The 22,261-nt window shown below is 32.2% G+C and overlaps 1 protein-coding gene across 2 annotated transcripts; it reads right to left on the bottom strand.

Annotated features, from left to right (window-relative positions):
• Positions 1-1,168: 1,168 nt before the first annotated feature.
• Positions 1,169-9,127, bottom strand: LOC108979475 (two-component response regulator-like APRR2). Of its 2 annotated transcripts, XM_018950152.2 has the most exons (12): positions 8,927-9,126; positions 7,918-8,119; positions 6,874-6,953; positions 6,456-6,522; positions 6,147-6,193; positions 5,829-5,906; positions 5,176-5,730; positions 4,073-4,213; positions 2,794-3,060; positions 2,591-2,659; positions 2,381-2,458; positions 1,169-1,965 (listed from the first exon to the last, which is right to left on the bottom strand). In XM_018950152.2, the coding sequence occupies exons 2-12, from the start codon at positions 8,045-8,047 to the stop codon at positions 1,801-1,803; spliced, it is 1,677 nt and encodes a 558-aa protein (XP_018805697.2). In that variant the 5' UTR covers positions 8,048-8,119; positions 8,927-9,126; the 3' UTR covers positions 1,169-1,800. The 2 variants fall into 2 exon arrangements, with proteins under 2 accessions (XP_018805697.2, XP_018805698.2); XM_018950153.2 differs by lacking the exon at positions 4,073-4,213 and having other exon boundaries at positions 8,927-9,127.
• Positions 9,128-22,261: the final 13,134 nt, after the last annotated feature.

Below are 22,261 nucleotides of genomic sequence, written 5' to 3'. Positions count from 1 at the left end.
ACCAACTCAAATAGGTTCATGAAAGTTTGAGTGAAGGCACTTATTTTACAAACTCAAACCAATAATGTTTGTAGTTTTTACATATCTATATAATGTTTGTATTTATAATTTTTTTTCTCATTTGTAATTCTAATTTATTTTCCTATTAATACTTCAGGTTTTATAATCTCACAGTCTTATAGCATAGCTCAAGCCTCACTCATTTTCCCACCTCTGTGACCACCCAAAATTCTAATATTTGGAACAATGCAAAATGATATCATTTAAATTGCAATCTTGCTCAATTTTTTATTTATTTATGTTATTATTATTCATTTAAACTACGTGACAAGTTATAATATTTTTAGATTAATTTGTATTATTATAATATTTTAGAATCATTAGTTGCAACTTAGAAGTATACAAGCTTTTAATTTGTATTATTGTAATATCTTAGATTATTTTTTTTTAAGAAAATACTTTAATCACAAAGAGATTACATAAAATTAATCCTACAAACTGATGTGGCTTAAATAGTTTATCAAATTATAAAATTGTTTTTAAATCAAACATGAGGGTTATAATTTTTAGTTTTTAGCCTTTTACAATGCTCTTTTTGGGCCTAGAAATATATTTTGGATCAATTTGGACAGGGAGGGCGGGGTGCTGGCAGCACCCCTTAAGTGCATAAACAAACTACACGAGCCTATGCATGTACAAAGTACTTGGACCCGCACTAGGTCACAAAGTTTGCAAATTGACGTGAAAGTGCCATACGCACTAGGTCACAAAGTGCCATACGCACTAGCTCACAAAGTTTGCAAATTGACGTGAAAGTGCCATATCAGCACGCCAACACATTGGGTTATATGCTAACGTGGCATGACATGTTAACGTTGACTATTCAACATTAAATGTTGTCCTGATTGGCATGACAGTGTCACGTCACTACCACTTGTGTACTTAATATTTTTGTTCCTTTATATAATCATACACCTACAATCATTTTACGATACGGAAAATTTTTTCATTTCAATTAAAATAAAAAATTATGAAAATGTTGTAGGCTTGTATTTTAGGAAATCTAAAGATTAGAGGATAGGTAGGAGGCCTCCAACGTTAATAGCCAGCATGGGCATGCCCCACCCAAGACATCGGGCCTTCAAAGATAGCATATAGATTCGCAATATCCACTGAAAACCGAGGTCAACTTTATTCACAAGAGTCCCAACTCAAACAAGAATATATATTTATGCAGTACTCCCCCACCCACCTCCCTCCATTATTAAGAGAGCAACCCCATTGGATGGCCCCAACAGCCCAACAAGACCGGAAACTTGAAAAGACCCCTCCCATCCATCGTCATCATCCCTCAAAACAGATAAACATTGTAAATTTTCAGATCAGAAAGTCATGACTGCACCCCACCTCACGTTCTCTGTCAGCGACTCTTATTAGCCTACAATTGCAAACCACCACAAGTTCTCACATGCGGTCACAGACTCACAAACGTGGCCTGCCCTCGACCGCTCAAGTAGAGAGAGAGCCCGTCGTAAATGACCCTCTTCAGTGCAGAGATGGATGCAGTCAGTGTCGTTTTCTCCTTTGTGTCCTTTTTTCTTTGTGTCTACGTACGTGATCTGTTGTTCTGTGTAGGGAGTGGGGCCACCTGAGGATCAGCCTGTGGAGATAAGACCAAAATAGGCAGGTGGTCCCAACCAGTCGGGTCTCTGCTGCCTGTTATATATATATTTTTTTTTTTTTTTGAGAAAATCTGCTGACAGACGAGGGCCATCTAGATTACGGTGACACGTTGCCACGTCAGAAGGGATGAGAGCCGTTGATGTGAGGAGGGATGGTGGAGATGCCTTGTCTGGAGAGTTCTGTTAGTACACTCTCAGTGGAGGGAGGCTTGAGGCCCAAGGGCAAGGGTAGCCATGGTTTGCTGATTGCCTCTTTAACAACCTTGTCAATCACCTCATCTGCCTGCAAAAAACACAAAAATCTTAATGTAAAAACCTCACGGGCACTTGGTATTTGGAAAATACATGTTTCCCTCGTACTAGCCAGGCTCCTGCATGTGAATGATTTTGATAGTTAATGGGACGCCCTTGCTTATTATGACTTGTGTCTATATAGCCAAAGTAGGTTTTGGCGAGTTGTGCGGGACCATATGGGAGGGACCATCTTTGTACATGAGATAGCTTCTGTTTCATATAACTTTCACCTTTTCATAATTTGTTTGTTTTTAACATCTAGAAATAAGATAAGGTGAAGTTCTTGATTACTTCAACTAAAAATTACTCTAGGAAACTATGGCTTGGTCACCACACGTGTTGAAACAAAATGGGCATCGACATCTAAGTTTTAGAAAAAGAGGCAAGGCAAGGTGGTGTATTACCGGATATAGGTCAAAAGAATTTTGTGTCATGCCAGGGCTAATATCAACTGCACCTGCATGGTGAATCCCCGAAGTGTCCTGCATTTCAGAGAATGGGGAATTCAGTGGATTGTTAGAAGTGCCATATCTTTGTATGCATGGTTGGATATTGACACATTGAGCAATGCATGAAAACAAGATCTGAACCTCTTCATGGGGGGGCATACTCACTTGAGGGAATGAAGGATATGCACAGTGTGGAGGTGTCATAACAGGGCAGCCCCAAGCATCAGCAGCCATCTGAAACATCAAAATAACCCCAAGATCAGTATGACATGGGAGTACATTCCCCCATCATGCTAGTTACGCTAAATTTCACAGGTTCTATGAGTGTTGACATGCATATTAGTCTTCATAGAAACATGGATTATTACCCCTGGATAAGGCTTCCAATTCCAATTATCTGTTGGTTGCCATGCAGGATAACCAGTACCCCACATCTGGACTCCAGCTGAGTTACTACCAGGCGGGCCCCACATTGGATAAACAGGAGGCATGGAGAGCGTGTGACTAGAATGATATGAGGGGATGGCCATGACTGGTCTATGTGGATAATAACTTCTTTGCATTGCATCCCTTGCATGCGGCCATCTCAGTTCCTCTTCCTTGGGCAAGATGTGTCTCTTGTGCATCCGGTATTTCTATTTGACAAAAAATACATAAACATCAGGTTAACAAATCTGTTTGGTTCAAGTTGTTTGAAAAGTGATTTTACAACCCCAAGAAGCAATTTTAGTAAGTTTCATACTGGAAGTTTTACAAAAATTGATTTTTTCCCCCAAATAAATTGGTCAAAAAGTTACCTTTTGGGATATGCTAATAAACACAAGTTAGTGGAGTCTTCTACCCCAAAATTTATTTTTGAAGTCCAAAAAGTGGAAACTACCAAAAGGTAGTGGAAAAAGAAAAGTGGTTTTAATCTATGAAGTCTCAATACCAATACATGGTACAGACATTATATGATATGGATCGACAAACACAAGAACAAGAACATCTTGCTAAATTAGGATAGAATACAAGAAGATCATTAATTAATTAATGAATAAATGTTAATCAACATATTATATATATATTTTTAATTTAAAAGAAGTACCATAAGCACAAAATATTAAAAACATGTCAAACCAATATTGGAAGTAATAATAGAGAGGAAAGAAACATACATTCAAAGTATAAAGTAACTATCATCCATCCATGTTTCATTTTATAAATATCCTTAAATATACTATTAATCAATGTCCCCAAAATAACATCAATCAATATGTTATTCTGTCCCTTAAATATTCAAAGTCAAGCATATTGGTCCCCGTTTCTAACATTTGACCTAGAAGCATTTTGAAATAGCATTTAGAACCTCATTTTTTATCAATAAAATTTTATTTTACCCCAGACATGTCTGAACCAAGTACATGATTTATATAATCAAAATATCTCGTTGAGTTCCAAACGTATCCAAATTTAAAATTGGATGTGAAAAAAAAAAAAAAACTGTGGACATGCGTCATAAATATATCCAGCTGTGTTTCAGCTGTATTGATGTCCAATACATTGTCAACATGGATACTTCAGCCTTCTGAAGTATACATGCTTTCATATGTTTTAACTAATACTACCTAACAAGCCATGGAAAAGAGGCATAAGGGTGGTCAAAACCTGGAGATGGCTTGCTACGTTATGCCTCGTTAAACCTTCCACTTTCATGAGCTCTAGTATCCGAGAGGGAATGGCTTGATCGATACCTAGTTGTTCAACTGCCCGCACAAACTTTTTGTGCAGTTCTTGTGTCCAGTCTATCTGAAACCAAAACATATAAACACCAAATTATACTCTTATCGTCATTTACCATGCCCAATAGTGATCCTAAAAGCAATCCAAATTAGGAATAACTTTTCCTACAAGAGCACATCTAGGACTAATCATGAAGATACGGCAAATGAAAAAAGGCACAAGAGAAGGATTTGATAGCCATTGTGCAAGCACTAGGTGAACTAACGATGACACCAAGTAACATACGCAGGCTTTTTGATAAGTTCACAGTTTCTTTTCTTTTTACAAGTAATCGAAGATTTTATTAAAAAAAAAAAGTAAAAGACATAGCTCAAGTATACAAGTAGTTTACAAGAGGAACTTTATTAGAAGTAGAAAAAGAGACAAGAAGATCATGGAAGTTCAATCAATTACAATCTATAGAAGCTTCCAAGAGGAACAAAGTATATAAAAAAGAAAGTTTTAAGTTAAGTTCCTCCAACATCCACCAGTGATCCTCAAAACTTCTAAAAGTTCTGCTGTTATATACTCTGAGTTGATTGCGGCATTGCATTTTGGTTAAAAATCTAGATTCCAAAACCATAAGTTTCAAACATGCGATAAAAGAACATTCTCTACTCACTTCATAACAACAGAGAAAACTTTGGTATGTGAAAATCATATATTAGGTTGAAGAGTATGTAAAAAGGCATTAAAACAGCTACTTGAAAAATCTAAGGATGTGTTAAGAGTATATATCAGTTGTTTAGGCAGTACTTTTTGGTTTGGTACCTGCATGTGTGTGTCCGAGCATGTGCGCTTCTTTACATATGACATTAATGCAAAACTATATGCAACAACTGAGAGATTGTTTGTAACTCTTATGTACTTCTCAAGCGTTATCTTATTTATTGGATCATGTGGGAAAAATTAGGATAAAATTCTTAACATAGGGATTTAGGGGCGATTTCTTTAAAAAAGTTTGTTATAACTTTCATGAAGTATATTACCTTCATCTTCTTCCGATTAGCTCGAGTCACGCTAGAATTAAATCCAGATGGTTTACTTGGGATTTCAGCACCACCACCAATTATATTGCCAAGATTGTCTTTATTATGTTGGTGAGGAGACACCTTTCCGTCACTTTTAAAACCATCAGCAGACTCCTCATCCTCTTTGATCAGACACTCATGTTGTGTTTGAGGTTTGCCATCCTGAAGAGTGCCTTCAGCAATTGAATCACCACAAGTAGTTTCGACAGATTTAGATTCACCATCTTGTTCGCCATTATCCTTTTCTGTTGAGCAGTTAGTTTGATCTTGGCAATCCCCATCATCAAGTAACCTTGCTCCCTGTTTCAATTGTGGGGTTGAAGGAGCTGGGTACTTGTCACTTCCTCCTGAGTGTTCATGGTCATTTTCATAAACAAGAGACCCATTTTTGGTTTCGCTTGATATTTTATTATTCAATTCTCCATTTTCCAGCGGTAGCTGCAGCATGGACGCTACAGACTCTTTGACAGGCTTTAGTGATTCACAGAGGATGCTACCCCCAGCATTGAATGCCTGTTAAAGATTCACAACATTAGAATTGTTTTGCTCGGACCAATTGTATTAAGTGTATGATGGAAAGTCCCAACATATTGCTCTCAGAATTGTCAGACCTTATGAACCACATGCTGCCAAATATTCCTGAGTTTGTCCTCAGAGAGTGGCTTCCGCAGGAACTCAACTGCACCAAGCTGAAAATAAATGCTAAAATAGACACATTAATACCTACGAACAATTCAAGGTCCTTTCTTTTATGAACTGAGAATCAAACTCCCAGAAATTAAGCAGACAACCATAAGTTGAGAGTATTTGAAAACAAAAGGCGAAATCATGTAAAAAAAAAAAAAAAAAAAGCCCCAAAAGCAAAAGATAAGATCGCATGATTCTATGTGTACTGATAATATATGAAAAGGCTGGACTTAAAACCTTACCGCTATGCACTTCATCATGGTGCTCAGGCAATGGACGTTTGAAGTCACTGCAACAGAAACACATGTTGCTTTGTATAAGAAATTGTAATTCTATTTTTATATTTGTTAAACAGTTTCAGTTAAACAACATATTGAAAAAGATTACAAACAGGTATTATTATTAAAGGAAAAACCAGAACAAAATCTAATGGATTAAACAGACAGGGAAATTAAAAAACTACAAGAACTGAAATACAGATTAACATTCTGTCAAAAGATTAAAAATCCTTTACATGGAATGTACTGCTTGGGATTAATTTCTAAACTTACTAATGGTCGGCACGTCCTTTGCAGTTTCAAGAAACTTAACGCTTCCATGGTTGTCGCTTGTACCCACCTGTTACAGCACGTTAGTGTCAGAGATGCATACATAGTCGGGAACAATTAATGCAACACAGCATAAAAGGTTTAATTATCTTGATGGTAAGGAAGCCATTATGTTAATGCAGTTGGATTAAGCATGCATCAGGATGATGCTATTGATAAAATGAGATGATGGAAGAATGTCCACCTGCAGATGCATTTGCAAGAAAATATATTCTTAAATGGGAACAGTGGAAATTATTTTCCTTCTTGAATGTTTTAAATATCTAATAACAGTTTTTTTTTTCCTATTAAGCGTGTCATATTTAAAAAGAAAAAAAATTGGAAAATTTGTAATCTTATGGTGCCAACAAAGGTTATTTACCTCAACGATAGCAACATGAAAGCTTTCAGGCTTGTTTACAATTGCTGTCAAAGCTTCATTCTCATTGCAGAATGTAGTAACTGTAGCAGAAAAGGTGAGCACATCACATATATGTAACACTAGCACGAACACAAAAGGAAAGAAAAACGTATGAAGGTAGACAGAGAAACATGAGAATTTTACTAATAAATATAGACAGAGAGAGCTAAGAATTTCACTAAAATCCAATTAACACAATGATGGATGATTGCTTTTTTTTTTTTTTGTTACTTTTTTTTTTCCTTTTTTCTAAAGATGGATGGATTTTTTTTTTAGATCTAAACATTACCATTTTCAAGCACTCATTTCTCAAATTTACTGGTTTTTAACCTGTTCTTAAACAATATCAAATTATCATTGTCAGGAACTGACTATCACAAGCAATTAAAGGTACGAAAAGATAGATATGCAAAAGGCTATCCAGAATTTCCAAAGTGGTAACATATTAGTTTCGTCATTTGGACCAGATGATATTCATCTGAGAGAAACACTACTCCCACCAAATTTATCTACCGAATTTTATTTTATTTTTTAATTTTTCATTTTACTTAATAGTTAAGGAAGTATTTTTAAATTTTTTTTTTTTTTTAAATTTTGTTAAAGTAATTTAAAAAATATTTGAAGAAAAAAGCAAAAACAAAAGGATTTTTTTCTTTTTTGCACTGTTCGGTACCCATTTTTCGGTGTGAGTAGCACCACTCTTCATCTAAAGCCAACAATTGGAGCTGTGTTGAAAATAGCAAGAAATTAGTTCCTCTTCAGGATCTTCACAACTACCATCTATTCTTAGATGACTAAAATCCAAACCACATGCTTGCAAAGAACCTCTGTCAAGATTATGTACAGAAATGGGGGCACTATCAGATGCAAACATGCATGGGGACCAATGCAGTTATGAAAGATTAGGTAATGTGGGAAAAGTGGAAAAGTGAAACTTCTCGTTTGGGATAGATAGATAATCGTTTTAAAAAACGCTAAGAACATAAAGGAAAATTCATCTCTGACCAATGTAATCCATTGCCTCAAGCTTTGATCTTATCTCAGCCGCAGAACTGCTGTCTCCATCAAGCAGAAGCACCCTAAGTCCCTTCGGAAAGTCTTTCCACTCCTGTAAATCATTAGCAGTGCAAACCATAGCTGGTTTGGCATCGTTTCCTAGGCCGCCGATGGGTTTTGCAGATCACTGCTTACCAACATCCACAAAATTCTGTTTGAACCCCATGAATCACACATCAGAACTATCTTTCTTGTTCTAATAGTCTATATTCGCAATCCAAATTAATTAGCAAAACTAAACAATCAAAAGAAGGGAGAGACAGACAGACAGACAGACAGACAAACAGAGAAGAAGCAGACATATTGGGGGTATCATATTGCAAATTGATCATGCTTACTCAATAATGACCCATTACAAAGCAACATGTCGACTGATATCTGAAGATTTGATCATAACAAGGTAAAATTAATTATGCATGGATCAAGTGTTAGACCATTCATTTACTTAAAACTTACCTGCCAGAAAGGTACCACAAGAGGAGAAAGAAAAAAAAAACAGATGAGCAACTGATGAATTATCATTCTGGAAATTTAAGCCAACAATAAAAGGAGAAATTCAAAGTGTAAAGATCTTATTAGCTCCTGCCGCTTGTTCAGAAAAATAAATAGAAAAAACCCATGCGAGCCTTTAAAAAAAGTACGGACGAACAGACATGAAAATTTGGAAATAAAAAAAAAAAATGAAGAAGAAACAAAAAATTAAAGCACCTTGACAAAGAAAGCCTGGGATTTGTTCGGAGTGAAACTGGACAGACAACCCAAATCATAATGCTAGAAGACCAACACATGCATGCATACAACAAGAACAAAAATCACCAGAAAATAGTCTAAATCTCTCTCAAAACGAAAACAGAAAAAGCAAATCGGCATGCATGTAGCATGGCAACATATCACAGGATATAGTCAATACACACAGAAATCACCCATCTTTTTTCCACTCTTTGATCTACTCATCTACCTTAAATGAACAGTGTTCTTCTTCTCTCCCCAGGTACTCTTTCTTCCACTTCTACCTTCTTTGGCTGTGTACAGAACTAAGACAGAGAGAGGTTTAAGTGCGCTTGTTGAGGGGAGGCCGTGACTTACTGTACAGTTTCCATCGTGTATTACGGACCACAGAATATGCAAAAGGCTCTTCCCAAAAGGTCAATAAGCTTTTCTCCCGCGTCCCTTTGGGTTAATATCCCAAAAAACTACCCAGAAAATGAGAAAGATATAAACTTTTTACCCCATCAGGATTCACCTCTCGAAAGCGTGCACCACAGTTGCTGTAATTGTTCCATCATTGTAATATAACCGATGCACTCCCTTTTCTATTTTTTCTTTGAAAATTTTCTTGGCTTTTCCAAAACACGAGAATCTCATTGAGCTCCTTTAACAAAAAATTTCCGCTATTGTCAATAAGTTGCACGGATCTGTCAAAAAGTAATTAAACGTTTTTTTTTTAAATTATATTGTTTTTATCCATATATATATATTTTAAATATAATAATTTGTCTCTTTCTTCTTACATTAAGGTTGAAAATAATATTAAAAAATAAGTAAATGATTTTTTAATATTATTATTATTTAAAAATTTCAAAAAAATTGAATTATTTATTATATTTTATGTTGTAAGAATTTTAAAAAGTTATAATAATAAAATGAGATGAGATGAAATGAAATCGTTTCTATTTCGACATCCAAACAAGGCCTAACTTTGAGGATAAATCATAATTCCGATAGAAAAATACTCTAGCCACAAAGAGATTATACAAAAATAATCCCACAAATTAACGTGGCTTGATGTGGTTCGTCAGATTATAAAATTACTTTTATTGTAAAGTAGATCTAACGAATCAGATAAAACTACGTCAGTTTGTAAGATTATTTTTATATAATTTTTTTGTGAATATAACAGTCCTCTTAATAAAAACACCCCTAAAAAGAATTGAAAAACTGATTAAAGCTATGACTTTTGGAGGGTATTATTAGACACTCGACCAACAACACTTGTAACTTAAAGTTGTTCATGAAGTAATTGATTGCAATATACAGACATAATAATCATTGAGTTTCCTTTACAAATGAATGTAGCCAGCAATAGTGGTTGCGAATGATGATATGACTTTTCACCATTTTAATTCTCAATCTTTTGCCCTTTATTCCAATTCTAGGAAAGCTACATCTCCTAGCAAAGTCCCACTTCCCCTTTCCAAATTCTAATGACTTTTCTTTAGGTGCATTGCATTCAAATCCATCTATTTTTTCATTCAAACTACAAAACATACCTCTACCCTACAATTAGGATAAAATAATACATTTCTCAATTTTAAATTTTTATTTTTATTTTCTATTCCACTCTGAATTATCAACTTTTAAGAACATGCGTCGTTGATTAGTTATGATTGACAAAATTAAAATATGCGATATAATTTTTTAACGGTCAAATTGTAATCCATAGTACAAATATATGATGTAAGCTGTTTGGTTTCCATCATTTTAATTCACATACAAAAGAAAGCACAATTTGTTGGGAAACAAAAAAAAAAAGTTGAATTACTCAACTTTTTCCTCTCTTGGACCTATTCAAGATGTTTTTGATTTGAGTCAGTAATAAAAACTAACCTTTTTTTGTTGATAAAAAAAAAAAAAAAAAAAGTTTTGCCACAAAAATAAACAAAACTAAAATTCATTTTGCACGAAAAATCAAACTTGGACATTGAGAAAATATAGTAATAGGAGGTAAATGGTAAAAGGATGAAGCTGTAATTTAACCAATTCTTATCCATGCTTAAAGATTTGTTTAAAGCATAACTTGGTAGTTGGGGTTCGTTAGTTGGATCGTAAGCTATGAGCAATTATCAAGTACACTCGGATCCTTCTGTGGCTGTGCATCTATGTTAGTTTTTTTTTTTTTTTTTTTTTTTTTTTTTTTTTTTTTTTTTTTTTTTTTTTTTTTTTAATTTTAAATTTTGCTGCTCATTATTCTCACACATTACATATCACATTTATTTTATTTTATTTTTATTTTTTTTTAAATTAATTGAATTATTCTACCCATCATTTATATACCACACATTTAATAAGAGAAAATAAATAAATAAAATAAATATAGTGTATGAAAATTATGAGTAGAATTTTTCTATGCCAAACGCCTATCTGGATGTGAATATTCGTAATTTAAATTTACATCTTTCTATCGATTTAAACTTTTAAAATAAGTAATAATTTTATATAATATCAGAGCTTAAATCTTGAGTTTAAATATTGACTCTACATTCAAACATCCATTTCACATTAAAAAAAAAATTATGTTATTTGACAAATTTCGATTAAGGTCGGAACAAACCCAGATTATAAGTTTCGAGTACCCAAGCCACATTAGAAACCCAGATGTCGATCCCGGTATATGGTCAAATACCGAAATCCGCATGAGTAGATCCACGTCTGGATTTACATCCCTCCTTGTCCTTACTTTTGTTGTGCAACACATGTTCAGACCAATCAAGAAGTACAGTGTGTATAGTTTTTAGGGCCCTACAATGTCACTTAGTCATTGTAACAAGTTCGAATGAAATTTTAATATAATTTCAAAATTTAGAGACTTGTTTTTTTAGTAGATTAGAATATCATCTAAATTAAAATTATATAAAATAAATAGTTTTAATTACACGTGAGAAGAGAATTCAATTATTCAAACGTGCTAAAATAAATAAATAATAATTTTGGACATTGCCACTCTGTTGTCCAATATATACTAGTCGGCACGCTCCTACTACAATTGTACCTATTTTTCTTTTAAATATTTAAAAAAATATATAAATTCAGACTTTCTTAACTATTAAATAAAATCACGAGTAATTTAGTATTTTTTAATAAAAAAATAATATTTTCAATCATAAAAAAGCCTACATTCTTTTTGAAATAAATAAATAATAAATATATGATTTACTTAAAAAAATTAATTTTTTAATAATAAATTTACTCTTTCTTAAAAACTTTCAAGCTCATGATTATATAGGGGTGAAAAACTGACCCCTCAATTCAGTTTTATGCAAAAATTGAAACCGATCGAAACTTCTATTTTGGAGAAGAAAACCATCCGAAAATTGACCGTGTAAAGGGTAAAACCGTTCGTTTCGGTTGCCGACCAATTCACGGTCGGTTTAGCGGTTTGTTGGAAATCAGTTCTTGCAATCCCACCACTATATTCAAAAATATCCAACAATCTCGAAATAGCCATTCAATCTAACAACAGAATCAAGAAAATAGAAATAACACTGATAAAAAAGAATATCACAAATACAAATCATGATGTGACTTCTGGAGTGAAACTATTAATTGAAAATCATACTTAAAAAAAAATTAGAGTGAAAAGACCAATAGGTCCGTGGGAGCGGGATGCCTCGTTCGGTGGAGGGACATGGATGTCGTGGAGGCTGAGCCGCTACTGCTGTTGATGCCAATGCCGTAGCTGCTAGAGATGAGGGTTGCGGAAGGTTGAAGCTGGAGATCAAGGATGAAAATGAAATGAAGACTAACGGCTCAAATGAGAAGAGAAGAAGAGAGATGGCATTTTGAATAAGCCTCAGGATAAAAGAACGTTGTTTACCTTATGCCAAATAATACTGTTCTCCTTTAATTTTTTTTCTTTTGAAACTCAAAAAGCAAAATGAAGCCGTTTTAAAATGTCATATATATATATTTTTTTTTAACAAGTTGCTGAGGGTGCCCGGTGGTTTTGTTAACATTCCACCGACGATCGATAGGTTCACTGCCAATTTCAGCCGGTCCAGATTAGTCCCGATCGATTTTCCGGTTTGTGTACAGCCTTATGGTTATATATGGGATCACATTTTACTAAAGTAATTAATGTACGGAATGCGGTGTCATATCAATAGGCCACAATCACGTGCGAATCGTGTCAGTCTCCAGCGTTCACGAGAAAGCTTAATTCTGAGTAATAGTTTCGTTTTTCTGATAAAAAAAAAAAAATGCCAAGTCCCTCTCTTTCACTGAATTTACATATACTACCTTTACCTTTTTGTGAATTCGCGATTGCTTCCTATACTTTGTTATGTCTTTCCAACGACAACGTATTCATTTTTAGTTTTTTTTTTTTTTTTTGCCTTATTTTTCCCCCTTTTTGAAGTAAAATTATTGCTACTATTAAAGAATGGATGATGTGTTACTCCCACCCAATCACAATATATATATATATATATCTATTTATATAATGCCATCAAATTATTTATATCAGCACCCTTTTTTTATATGGAATTATGTGATAAAATGGGAATATCACCTGGTATTCATACTCTAAAATTACTAATATAATAAGACTGTTTTGGATACCATTAGGCTAGGTTTTGAACATGAAAGCGATTGAATTCATCTTAGTTAAAGTTTAAATTTAATCCTAACCCAATATTCAAAACACACAATTCATAAATATTAAATGTCACTCAATTTAAACCTCTTTATACGTGAGAATCATAATTTTTTTTAACTCAATATTTTTTTATATATAAAATTTATAATTTTTTATAAATACATCTAAATTCATCTTAATATTTAAATATATTTAAACTAATATTATGTAAATTTTATAAAATTTATTTTATCATCTTAACTCACTCTATTATTCATAAATTACTGTTCATAAAATAAATTAATTTATCCCAACTCGAATGAACGTGTAAATTACTATTTGTATTGTTTGGTGATGTTGATGGTCATAAATAACAACTCACTTTGGTGGCACACGTCATTAAAGTCGAAAGACAGGATTCACAGAGATAGTACTATTTGTCTGTTGTTGACTACCAATTTCTACGGAAAGAGAACGGTATTGAGATCTTTGAAGCAGTTTTTAAAATCGGAAAAAATTACATCTTAAATTCATCTCAATTTATTATTATAATTTTTTTAAATTTTAATATAAAATATAATAAATAATTTAACTTTTTTAAATTTTAAAATAATAATAATATTAAAAAATAATATTCTAATAATATTTTATCATCTCAATTCCATTCAATTCAATTCAACTCATTTCAACATCCAAACACACCCTAACTCTCAAAATTATAAGCCTCCCAAGTTGTATTGTTTAATTTGATTTATTGATAATTTTTTTTCATTTAATGATTAAGAAAGTAATTTTAAGTATATCTTTTAAAACGAAATTTAAAACTATTACGAAATTTTAAGTCCAACTAAATTTAAAATTTAAGTAATTTTTTTTGCCTCATAAATTCGTTCTAAAAAATATCTTTTAAAACGAAATTTAGTTAGACCATTCTATCACGATCGAACAAAATTTTTTTCTGGGACAGTTGAAATTCATCTCTCAAACACGTTCGAACAACCAAAAAAAGGTTCAAACAATATGTCTGTTCGAACATGTACTTCATGGTCGGTCGATCGATATTAATCTGTTCGACAAAATACACATAAAGAAATGTTTGAACAAACAAATTGATAATCGAACGTAAATTAAGTCATTCAAACGTGTTTGGGACAGAAAGAGTGAATTGTCTGTTCGAACGTGGAGCAACTTTTTTTGATGTTCGAACTCTAACTTGTGAAGTTCGAATGGTTGTGTCCGATGTATATATGTTTTAACGTTTGATGATCGTTCGAACGGTTAGTATTTTCACAGAGAATACTAATTTAAAACCAAATAGATATTTAGATTTCAAAAATACATTATAAATTGTTCAATATAAATAAAACTGATCTAATAAGTTAGAACTAAATAAATAAAATAGTAATAATACTAATAACGTTATCAGTATATAATTGTTCAATATGCAAACACGAAAATCAATTGCTTGGAAGCCTGAATTGTTGCATAAGCATCTGCACTTGGAGTTGCATCTATCTTTGTTGATCTTCTTGATGTTTTATACACATATCCATATCTTTTTGTTTCATCAATTGAGCATCTAACTCATGTTGTTTTGCAATCAATTCTTCGATCTTAGAATTCGTATTCTCTAATGCAATGACAGTAGTACTTGACATTGATGAAGAGTCTGAAGGCTTTACGCAGTGATCCAAACCCCTCAAATATCTTGAACGTTGACTTAGAACTTGTGTAAAAATTTCAACATCACTTACTGATGAATTCTGATTTGATGTAGTTTCAGCAAGGAGGAAAATCATTTTATCCTACAAACAACATATAAAATTAATATTGACACAATAATTTAAATATGTTTAATTAAAACAAATTATAATACTAACATAATTCTCACGAGCATCAGGATGAGTCCACTCTCCATTACTATTAGTATGTGATGCAGCATATAATTTTGTCAAATCATAATTGGTGTCTGACTCTTTCTGCAAGATGCATTATTAAGATATAAAGTCAATATTAAAAACAAACTATATAGAATAAAAAAAAAATACATTACCAATTTCAGAGAGAGTCGATGGAATGATCTTGAGCTTGCACAATGATAAATCTTCAATTTCGATCTATTTGTTTTGTTTATAGAGCTTCGTTATACATAGAAGTTATAAAAATTAGTAAATGAAAATTACAAATATGACATATAAAGAATTTATTTAATTTACCTTATATGATAGATCCTTAAACATATCTTCAGGTCTGACATCCTGAGAATGATGTTGGCGTACATCTTCCTTGTTCCCGTACTTCTTGTAATGCTCATGACACATCGCCTTATACTTGTGGAATGCATTACACATTAGCTCATCAACAGTCTTACGCTCCTCTCTCCGAAATTTAGTTCGAAGTCATCCTTAAAATAATATATTCAAAAAGATATTATCATTTAGAATATTAAATAATATCAATATAAATTTATTATTTAAATATTACGTATCAAACAACGATTCTTTATAAGCTCTTTCACATCTTACGGGATTTTATATCATGAACTCATAGCCAAAGGTTCATAAATCCTTGTAAGAGCATCCACATGCGATGCAAGCCAAGCTGTTTGTTGTCCCTTGCCTTCGGTATGTTCATCAGGAATGTTAACATTAATCTTACCTACTTTACGATATTCCTCCAATGTCATGCCTCTAGTAGTGGCTCATCCGTGACAAGATTGTACTGTTATCTCTATAAAATAATATTCAATTATTTACCTTGTATCAATTATCTTAATTGAAAAAATGAGTATTAGCTATTTACCTTATTCCGTAGAGTCAATCTCTAACGGTGAGTCAGACGAAGAGCTAGGAACAGGTGGAGATGGGATGCGAACTTCCTTCCTCTTTGGTGACATAATTGCGAGATATTGTATAATATGAACACAAAACTGGTCAATCATCTGTATCAGTTTCATCTGTAGATTCACTCTCATCATCTGTAGATACTTCAAATGACTCAACACTTTAATCAACCTGTCGTCTCAACTATTTCAGCCTTAATATCTTCCATATATAATGTGATCATCTCATATTGGCTCAAATAGATAAATAAGTTTAAGATAGGTTGACTCTCTTGGTATGCTTTTTAAGTAAAGAAATCATATTCTTCTTCATCTTGTACCTCCACCTCAGGGATAACATCATAAATATTTTTAGGAGAAAACTTTTGTACTACTTACCATTGATTTCCTAACTGAGGATCATCTACGTAGAATACTTGAGATGTTTGGGAAGGCAAAATAAAATGATCATCTTCATACCATTTTTTTTATGTATTAATATTCAGAAAATATTCATCGTGGCATTTTCCATTTCGAGAATTGCTTAAATCCTACTAATCACACTTAAATATATAAACCACAAGCTCCCCCACATGTCTTATTCCAATTATATCTACAATAACTCTATAGAAATTAACGTTGTCTCTATCATGACTCCCTTTGACAAGGACACCACTATTTTGTATTTTCCTATAAAAATTTTGATCAATTGTGTGATATCTACTTTCTCAAAAAATACATACAGAATATTAGCAGCACGTCTTGAGGGGCCACGCACCAGTGCATATAGTTCATCTGATAAATCGTTCAGATTACTCGCATGCATTTGTACAACTTACATATTAAATAAAGTATAAACATTCAACCGTTAACAATCTAATCTATTTTTTAAGTTAGTGCAAAATCGCATATGTATTAATGTCATTACCCGTTGTTCGAATCATTTCGAGAACTCCTGTTCATGTATCTAGTCTATATCATTTACTCCCAACTCTTTGAGCACGTTAATATGATTAATGAAATTAAAAATTACTAATAATAAGTATATTCGTATAATTGTTTAATAAGTAAATTCAATGATTAATTAACAATTAATTTAAATTTTCTTCAAGTGACTCTCTATCTCAAAACATTTGTTTATCACGTACTACTGAGTTTTCTCGAACTCTCTTTCACACAAATTATAATCACGCTTAGCACTAAGTAGACGTACTTGTTGGAAAAATATTGAAAACCTGATCCGTTGTCTTGCTTGATCAACATCAAGGTTTCTTTTCGACCGATCAAACCTTGTGTCAACGCTGTGGAAAATCATAATCGCCAACCTACCAACTATTATCTGTCACGTCCAACAAAATTTTGGCAGCATCTTCTCATAATTCTCCAAATATGCTCGTTTGGTCGTGCACACCAACGTGTAATACATCGATGCACCACCACTGTGCATATCCAGAGAACAATAAATGATGACTATATCAAAATCATAATATCATATGCTACAGATATAGTTGAATAGTTTGCGAGAACGATCTTAATATCCCAAACTGTCCACTTTGGACAATTCAAGAGTTATCAATCACCCGTTCAACATGATTAATAACTCTTGAATGGGTCTAAGATTTATTTCAATACAAAGTACAAGATACAATATTAAAACACAACAACAATATAAGATACGAGAATAGAAGATACTAAATATTGAGTGTATTTTAAGTATATTTAATATCCTAAATATTAAGTGTATTGTAAGTATCATAATTATTATGCTTTTTAATATTAAGTGTATTTTAAATATACTTAGTATTAATTATAATTTAATTTTATTATTTTTTAAGTTAGTCCTCATAGTTTTTAATTAGTTATTTTTTAAGTATTAATATAAGTTTAAGTATTGATAATTCTTATGTTTATTATTTGTAAGTATTAATTATAATTTAATTTTATTATTTTTTAAGTTAGTCCTCATCGTTTTTAATCAATTATATTTTAAGCATTAATATGATTTTAAGTATTAATAATTTTTATGTTTATTATTTTTATGATATTTATAACTTAACTACCACAACTCATGAGTACAACCGTTTGAACACTTAAATGTCTATTCGAACAAGATAATTCGTTCAAACGAAATATTATAGTGTTCGAATGGTTTCAACCCAGAATTCAAACAGCAGTCAAATCAGATAAAACATAATCTCAGAAAACATCACAAACTCATATTCAGAAAACATACTGCAAACATACAACATATATACTTCGAATAACAACTATATATACAAAACATGACAAATATAGAACATATATTTCGAATTTAATCCAATAAACACCTACACAATATATATAACCTATAAAATAATAAATACCTATATTTCGAATTTAATCCGATAAACATCTATATTAAAGTATAGATTTCTCCAATAAATACCTACACAATATATATATAAAACACAGTCAATAATTGATTTGGAAATAAAATGAAAAAAAAACCATGCATTTAATCAATATAAGTGTGCAATCCTCTTTGTAAGATGATAGAATGAAAGATTGTGTGAAGAAAATGGAAGATTTTGGAGAGAAAACGAAGAAGAAAGGAAAAGAGGAGAGCAAAATGAGGGCTGACGGCGTGCGGAAATGTTTTGAGTTCTCACTTACCATTCAAACGGAACTAACTGGAGGTCGAACACGAAATATTTTCAGCGCGCAAGTTTTCCCGCTTGCAAAATATTTTGGCTACGAGTTCAAACGGTAATCCATGAGTCATTAATTGGAGGGATATTTTTCCACCACTGTAATAAACCATTTGAACGGTTAAAGTATATTCAAACGGTAATCCACGAGTCATTAATTGACAGGATATTTTTTCACCACTGCAATAAACCTTTTGAATGGTTTTTTCATTGGTCCAAACGCAAATATAGCCATCAAACAGTTTATGGATATAGTTCAAACGTATCACCTTAATGTTTAAATATATTTATTTTCATCATTATACATATTAAATAATAGTATACGATAAAGTATCAATAATATTATACTATACTAAAGTATAAAGGAAAATATAAGATCATATATATTAGTAATATATACTATCATATATGTAGTAATCTATACTATATATAATATACATAATATTATATATATTATACTATACTAAAGTATAAAGGAAAATATAAGATCGTATGTATTAGTAATATATACTCACATATATATACCCTAAAATATACTAAGATCATATAATAAAGTATAGAGAAATTTATAAAATCATATGTATTAGTAATTTATACTCTCATATATATAGCATCAAATATAGCATAGTAAAGTATTAGAATATATTGCTATTATACTACAATATATATATATATATATATATTATGCTATCATTTAAAGTATTATTTTATCATAGCATATATATGTATAATATACTATAATATTACATATATATTATTATATATAATCTACTATAATAGTATACATATTATACTAAATTATAGTATTATAAATTTCATTTAAAATAGATACTAATTATAATATACTATAATATACATTTTTACTAAATTTGAAACAAATACCATTCAATCGGTAAATACTACCGTTCGAACAATATCTTAAAACTGTTCGAATGGTTAAATATAGCATTCGAATAGTTATGCACATATAAGATATCGCAGGCGAATGCATTTCAATGCCGTCGTCCCCAACCGTTTGAAAACGAGAGAAAATGTTTGAACGACCATCAATTACTGCCATCTGCCGCCATAATCACCACCCATCTCGAACACTCTTCAACCTAAAGTAAATGTATGCTTTTTATAAGTTATTTTACCGTTTATTTTTATCGTTTTATCGTTTTATTGATTTTCTTTAGAAAAATTATATTTTTCCATCAATAGCATCGTAGAACACCACAAATCCACCTAAGATGTTTAGAAATGAAGAGTAGTATGTGTTTTGTTGAAAAAACCCATCGAATCGATGTATTTTTAAGTATTTTCATAGCTGTTGAGTTGACTCAACCATGGGTGAGCTCGATCAGTTTTTCGTTCGAACGGGTTTAACCTGTCCGATCGAACACTTTTGTGACGTTTGAATGGTTTGAACCAAACAATATGCTTTCCGTTCGAGCACAATTTTTTCCATTCGAACGTTATAATGTCCGTTCAACCACTACAGATTCCATTTAAACCAATTATTTTATATTAGCTTATTAATTTATCTTCATCGTTTTATTAAATTATTCTATCAATTAATTTATTAAATTGTTATTAGTATATAGTTTTGTGAATCTTTTCTCATATTAAATTTTATCACTAATGTTGAATATATATTTTATTTTTTAAATTTTAGATTCATAATAATGTCTTATAGTGGCCATAAACATGGCAGATCAGGTGAACCTTCCATCCAAATAGTTCGAGGGTGAACTGTTTTACTAGAGTAGTAGGTAAAACTGTTTAATTTTGTAACTCTTATATGGGAGGGTCATTCTCTTTCATTAGTATTCAACGATCGTGGTTGGACACCTATCTTAGATTAGCGAGAAGAAAGAGTGGAGCTCATTTTCTATATTGATATCGTTGCCAAGTTCTATAAATAACTCGGTGGTGCCAGCCCAGACGATGGAGGGGCATATAAGATCTGTGTCCGAGGAGCTATTGTTATATTTTCAGGGGATGAACTCGCTGCATAACTCAGTATTCCTAGGTTGGTCGATGCCTATCCAAACCTGTTATCTAGAGAGTCTTATCATTCAGGTGATGTAGAGATTACTCAGGACGAGGGACCAGTTTGCACAAATGAGGTCGATACACTCATTGATCAAGAGGTCAGAAACCTGATTGTTGGTCCAGATGCTCTAGTGCACGATGGGACAAAGAGCATTAGACAAACATATTTATTTTCTTTCTTCAAGACCATGAATATGATAATCGCAAATAATATTGACCATCGGCAGCACAAGACAGATGCTGGCATGGATCGAGCGGAATTTATGATACGAGTCGCTCATGACATTCCGATCAACCTCGTGGGATATATATTTGAAATGATCTGATCAGAGGCTCGGTACATTACTACAGATATACTTCCATTTGGGATCCTAATCAATAGATTTTTGCTACATTCTAGGGTCATGCTAGAAGTTGTCGAGCTTGCATAGGAGCCGATGAGACTGATCAATAGCATTACTCTGTCACGGAGCACGAGACATTCGAGACTTCGTTTTCGTGAACCTGTTCCTAACTAGGTTGATATTCAGAGAGATGCACAGCTGAGAGATCCTAGAGTATCGGCTGGTGAGACATCTACACATGCCGAGGCATCACGCACATCTACTCGTGAAGAGATAACTGACATATTGTGTGCTCAGATCGACATACACATCAGCGGTAATCGATGCAGTTCATACTACCATGTTTGAGTTACGTACAGAGATTACTACTAGCATCTCTGAGTTACATACAAAGACTAATGCTAGCATCTCTGAGTTACTTACAGAGATTCATGCTAGTAATGCAACTCAGGTTACGCTCAGTACTCGACTGTTGACACAGGTAGAGAGACGATTAATTGTAGTTGAGGATGTTTGCAGAGACCTCGCATCACAGTAGTTTTTATTTTTTATTTATATTTTATTTGTTATAGTTATGGACAGTATATGGTGGTTTGATAATTTTCTTTAATTATAAATTAAATATTTTTTATCTTTTCTGGATTAATTATTGACTTATATTATGTGGTGTATGGTTGGTAATATTTATTTAACTAAAAATATTATTTAACATAAAAGAAATCATTAAAATATTTTTAAATTAATTACATAAAATTAATTTATGAATTTGTATATATGATATATATTTTTTATATTTTGAGTTACGTACCGAGATTAATATTATACGTTCGAATGTATAAATGTGGTGTTTGAATATATTCGAACTAAATATGTTCCGTTTGAACAGTTTAGAAACCTTCTTGCCAGATTTTGCTACCAAATCTTTTCTGTTCGGATAACAAAATTTACGTTCGAACGGTTTTGAACTTTTCCTGACAAAATAAATTACTTTCCCACCAATATTTTTCGGTTCAAAAGGATTTTTTTCCCGTTCGAACGGACAAAACTTTTT

The sequence above is a fragment of the Juglans regia genome, chromosome 2 (assembly GCF_001411555.2).
Source record: "Juglans regia cultivar Chandler chromosome 2, Walnut 2.0, whole genome shotgun sequence".
Taxonomy (NCBI): Eukaryota; Viridiplantae; Streptophyta; class Magnoliopsida; order Fagales; family Juglandaceae; genus Juglans; species Juglans regia.
The sequence above is the reverse complement of the archived record's forward strand: the minus strand, read 5'-3'. Positions and strand labels throughout refer to the sequence as shown.